The 5,499-nt window shown below is 37.8% G+C and overlaps 1 protein-coding gene across 2 annotated transcripts in view; it reads left to right on the top strand.

Moving 5' to 3' along the window:
- LOC104742268 (putative purine permease 20) overlaps nucleotides 4,786–5,499 on the top strand; it is a 3,319-nt gene continuing 2,605 nt past the window's right edge. The window contains exons 1-2 of one of the 2 annotated variants that reach the window (XM_010463259.2): nucleotides 4,786–4,872; nucleotides 4,962–5,489. In XM_010463259.2, coding sequence (XP_010461561.1) covers nucleotides 4,830–4,872; nucleotides 4,962–5,489 — 571 coding nt within the window. In that variant the 5' untranslated portion in view covers nucleotides 4,786–4,829. Of the gene's footprint in view, nucleotides 4,873–4,958; nucleotides 5,490–5,499 lie in introns of both variants that reach the window. The other variant, XM_010463257.2, reaches the window with a different exon arrangement.

Genomic DNA, 5,499 nt, shown 5'->3' with positions numbered 1-5,499 from the left:
TGGGATCTGAATATCAACTCCTCTCGCCCATCCAATGACTCTCATAAACTTGTCTCCCGCAACTCTGACAACTCTCCCTCGCTCTCCGGGATCTTCTTTGATATTAGCGCTCTCTGCGCATTCCAGGGTAATGAAGCTATGAGTTACTCCAGAATCAAACATAACATGGGACCTAAACCCACCCACCAACAAGGTCCCTACACAAACCTTATGTGTTGAGAACCTAACCCTTTATCACAGGCAAAACATAAAGTCTGAACCTACTAAAAACTCACAAAGTCTGGGTACCAAAAATTATACATGTGGTCGCCTCGACACTGGTTCCACCAGTCTCAACCGTTGTGTACACCCATGGCACCTGCTCAATCTGTGCCACCTGTTGCACTTCGGGCTGCATTCCAAGCTGCATTGCCGCTATCGCCATCTACTGTAACTTGGGACACTTGGTCTTGATATGCCTAGGCTCCCTACAATGATAGCAAACCCGTGCCACTGTTTGAGTTGTCGGTGTGGCACTCCTCTGGGGACAGCTAGCCTCCCTTTGATCCATGATGGAAAATACTTGCGGTTGAACTCCTCCACAAAGTCAGCCCAAGTCATCTCCCTCTGCACCCTCCTGGCAGCCACTAATCTCCACCACAAGTAGGTATCACCAATCAGGTTGTAGACCCTTATGTCCATCAAACAATCCTGAGGACATCTGAGAGATTGGAAGTTATGTTCCACTCTCGCCCTCCACACATCTGCATTGGTAGGATCTGAATCTCCCGAAAACCGCTCAGTACCGATATTCCCATATTTCTCAGCATATTGATATAACGAGAATGAGCTCCTACATCCGCAGCCACTGGTTGATGTACCTCCGCCGCCACTGACGACACCACCAGAGCCTGCGCCGATACCACTATTAGCAACCGCTCCAAAACCCGTGCCAACAAGTCCACAAGATCAACATATCCCACACGGGCTCCACCTGTTGGGACTCTCGCACCCAGAAACCTAGCATCACTGGCCAACCCAGCACCGACACCGCCCACACCGACTCTCTCATCACCTACGGTCCTATCGGTACCCCCACCGGCCACACTCATGGACCCCTCGTAGAGGCCCTGCGACTCGCCGACGCGCTCAGCTGTCACGCTCTAGTCCATGGTATCATTAACCATTGAGCCTCTTCCCCTACCATGACCACGTCCGCATCCACAACCACGTCCGTGTCCACAACCAGCAACAGCACCACCTCTAACCATATGTAGTACCATTAAAAGAGGCTAAGCAAACAATCCAACAAAACACAAAACAAAAACTCACCGTGGAATCACACTCTAGGCTCGAAGACAATGTTCTACGACTACATGCCACACACAATTGACTAACTCACATAATCAATCACATCATGCAAATCCACAACATCAACAACAGAAACCTAGTGAACCTAAACCTAGAACCGTAAGAGCTCTGATACCAAACTGAAATGACTGACCCGTTTTAAAAAAAATATATATTAATTAACTAGTGTTCCCATACCTACTAGCCACCTAACCACAAACACACAACAGCGGACAACATAAACGATACTATTAAACCAAGAATTAATCAATAACCAAATATCCAGTATTAATTCCATAACAATTAAACCAATAAACAAATCCAACATAAATCAAAATGCTGAGTATTAGTTCATAACAAACATCGGTGACATATCGCATATACCTTTTAAAATTCTCTCTAACATATAGCTCAGATGTATTCCACAAGTTCCTTCACATAAACCAAAATCGTCGAACACCATACTAGTAAAGTCTTCAAACATGCTTTCATTATCAACATTTATAATCCTGCAACCTTTCCTATTATCAACATCAAAAAGTCATTGCTTTTTGTCAATCCTCCAGCTACCCCATACCAAAACGATATCTTGCATTTCTGTCTCCAACCGGATGACAGTTGTAACGTCCCGACCGCCACCTTTTCGTGGGCCCATGTCCAATCCCAATCAATGGGTCCACCTTCCTTAATGGGTCTCACGTCCTCTCATTACGTCCGTGAGCCCATACATATACGACGGTCAATTTGCTTCGTTCAGGAAGCTTTAAAGACTTGCTCACCGTCCCTACAAATCACCACATGATCTTTTCTTTTGTTTTTTCCTCACTCGCACAGTTCCGACAATCACTTCCTGGAAGGTCACCCATTCTTAGACTACTCCAGCTGTAGCATGCTTAACTCTCGAGTTCTCTCAAGACCCTTGACCGAAAAAGTAATTGCACTTTAGTGACATAGGTGGCCAAATTAATTCTTTTAAACATCTCTGCAAACCAGAGTGTCACAATTCACCCCCACTAACAGATTGCAACGTCCTCGTTGCGTATCAAAACATTCACCCCCGACGGTGTGAGCCCACTTGACTCCACACTCGTCTAGTTTTGGCTATGATACCACTTGTAATGTCCTGACCACCACCTTTTAGTGGGCCCATGTCTAATCCTAGTCAATGTGTCCACTTTCTTTAATGGATCTAACATCCTCTCACTAATCCCGTGAGCCCATCCATATACGATGGTCAGTTTTCTACGTCTAGGAGGCTTTAAAGACTTGTTTACTGTCCCTACAAATCAGCAAATGATCTTTTCTTGTGTTTTGTCCTAACTCTCCCTTTAAAATAATATAATAATATATTTAATACATAAAAATATAAATGTAGATATAACCTTTATATTTATATATATATATATATATATGTATGTATATATATTATCTTATGTTAGTTTAATTTGTTATGTTATATATATATTAAAAAATTATTGAAATTAAAAATGTAGATATAATGTTTTTTATAAAAGTATTATATATATATATTAATTATTTTGTAATTAATGTGTTACATGTGTATATTTAAAATTATTAAATTACAAATATATATATATATATATAATATTTATTAAATGTGCAAAAATATATTAAAGTATTATATAGCAATGAGTGATTATTAATTTTTCTAATGAAACACATTTAGATTATAAATATTTAGTTAATATAATATATTAAATATAAATATAAAATCTAATCTCTCACTCCTCTACCAATCAATTAATCAAAGCATACATTTTATGCAACTTACTACTTATTATGACACCCCGTATTGCGGAAAGATTTAAAAGAATTGATTTGGCCATCTAAGTCTCCAAAGTGCAATTATCTTTTCGGTCAAAGATCTTAAGAGAACTCCACAGTTAAGGGGCTTTTGCTGGAGTAGTCTCAGGATGGCTGATCTTCCGAGAAGTAACTGTCGGAACTGTGCGAGTGAGGATAAAACGCAGGGAAAGATCATGTGGTGATTTGTAGGGAAGGTAACAAGTCCTTAAAACCTCCCAGACGTAGTAAACCGGCCGTCAAATATTGATGGACTCATGGACCTAGTGAGAAGACGTGAGATCCAATAAAAAAGGTGAGTCTATGGACTAGGATTATACATAGGACCCACTAAGAGATGGATGACGGTCCGGAGATTCCAGTATATATAGATTTTGATGAAATTAATAAAATCATAAAAAATGAATAAGTGAAATAATTTAAATGACTAATAGAGAATTTTCTATAATTTTGTAAAGTTTCTCAAATCATCTCTTTGACTTTATTTTTCTACAATTATATAATCAAATGTACTGATATCTCCTTTAAAAATATAAATCTATAATTTCACATTTCACAGAACACTGAGTTGTTCTAATGGAATTGTCATAAGCGTGCGAGGAGTGTGTATTAAAATGGTCAATATCGAAACTCTAGCGACATTTAGAACTAACATATATATAGTTCAAAATTCTTTCTAATCATTACCTATTTGTTTTAAGTTGGATCATATTTAATAAAATGACGAGAAGAGTGTTTATAGAATTATCAACTAACCTGAATTTGGAGACCTGATTCATGAGTTGAGTCAAATTAGCCGTATGACCTATAGAGGACAAATGGTTGTCTCATGCAGTCTGCTCAACTTCTGATCTGTCATTATCTTGGTTGGAAAATCATGTTTCATGTTTGTAAACGTATATGGCATCTCTTACGGATGAATCTCGAGGCCGAGGAGTCGAATTGCGGTGCTAATCAAATTAAGTTCTCGTACTTTTCCACTATAGCCGAAATTATTTTCTTTTCTAGTATTTCTTTTTCATTATGGATTTGTCGTGTTGATTTCAACAAACGAAGAAGATGGATTTGTGCTGAATTCAACAAACGAAAGAATGTTGATCAATTAAATAACTCATATAATAATTAAACAAGAAAATAGAAAGCGATCATGTAATTTCTTATTATTATTCATTTGTAATAGAACATAATCATTAGACATTTATAATAAAAATATATATACTGATACATAATCAGACAAAACAACCTGCTCACAGAAACTTATGTATATTCAAATCTGCAATAGCAATTAATAAAGGGAGAAAGGCTCCACAATTTGAAAATTAGTGTATTATATTTATTTCGTTATTTTCGTTTTTTTTTTATTTGGTTTGAAGCATTACGATGAATATATCATTTGAACGACATAATAAAATCATTTGCACCGCGTTGAAATTCTAAACCAGTTGGGTATTGTTGGCTGGCATGTTTGATTATGTATCTTTTACTTTGCTTAGTTGACCGTACAATCAAATAATACATAATATATGTGATGCAACGTCATGGCTATAATTTTTTTTCTTGTTGCAATATTCATTTCTGTCTATATATGTTTGTATGAGACAAAAACAAAATCCATCTAGAGTGAAACATTCTTCTAATATATTTGTAGTTACGTTCCATCCTCCACAAGGAACTTCATGGGTTTACACACTAGTGAATCTCCGGACCGAATCACACAAGGTACGTACGTTGTGCACATTGATATTACACTGATGAATGTTTTGATTTATACAAGTTTGAGTTTTTGTTGGTTTTATTTCATGAAGAAGAAGAAGAAGCCAATATTGGAGTTGAGAATCAACCAAGAGCAACGACTTCAATACCCCAAGTTATCAAGACACGAAACTGGTGGATTTGTTTATTTGTCTGCTCGGGTTTGGTTGTAACAGGACGTGTTTTAGCCACACTTCTTCTTAACTTCTACTTCATCCAAACAGGACGAGATGTTTGTGATGACCCTAAACAATTTAAAGGCACATGGCTTCAGTCTTTTATCCAGAACGCTGCGTTTCCATTTACAGCGTTGCTTCTTCTCTTATGGCGTTCTTTGTTCTCCACCCATAGAGAAACTCAATCTTCTTCGTCTTTTGTCAAACTCTTTCTTCTTTACATCTCTCTCGGTGTCCTCTTTGCTGCTTATAGCCAACTCTATGCGATAGGGAGAACTCATTGTGTGTTCTTCTTTTGGATCTTTACAACACAATTGATCTTCACTTCCATATTTACAGCAATCATCAACAAACACAAATTCAACCGTTGGATCATATTATCCATCGTCCTTTCTGGAATTGCCACAGGCATTACATC

Source organism: Camelina sativa, chromosome 14 (genome assembly GCF_000633955.1).
Source record: "Camelina sativa cultivar DH55 chromosome 14, Cs, whole genome shotgun sequence".
In the NCBI taxonomy this organism is placed as follows: Eukaryota; Viridiplantae; Streptophyta; class Magnoliopsida; order Brassicales; family Brassicaceae; genus Camelina; species Camelina sativa.
The sequence above is the reverse complement of the archived record's forward strand: the minus strand, read 5'-3'. Positions and strand labels throughout refer to the sequence as shown.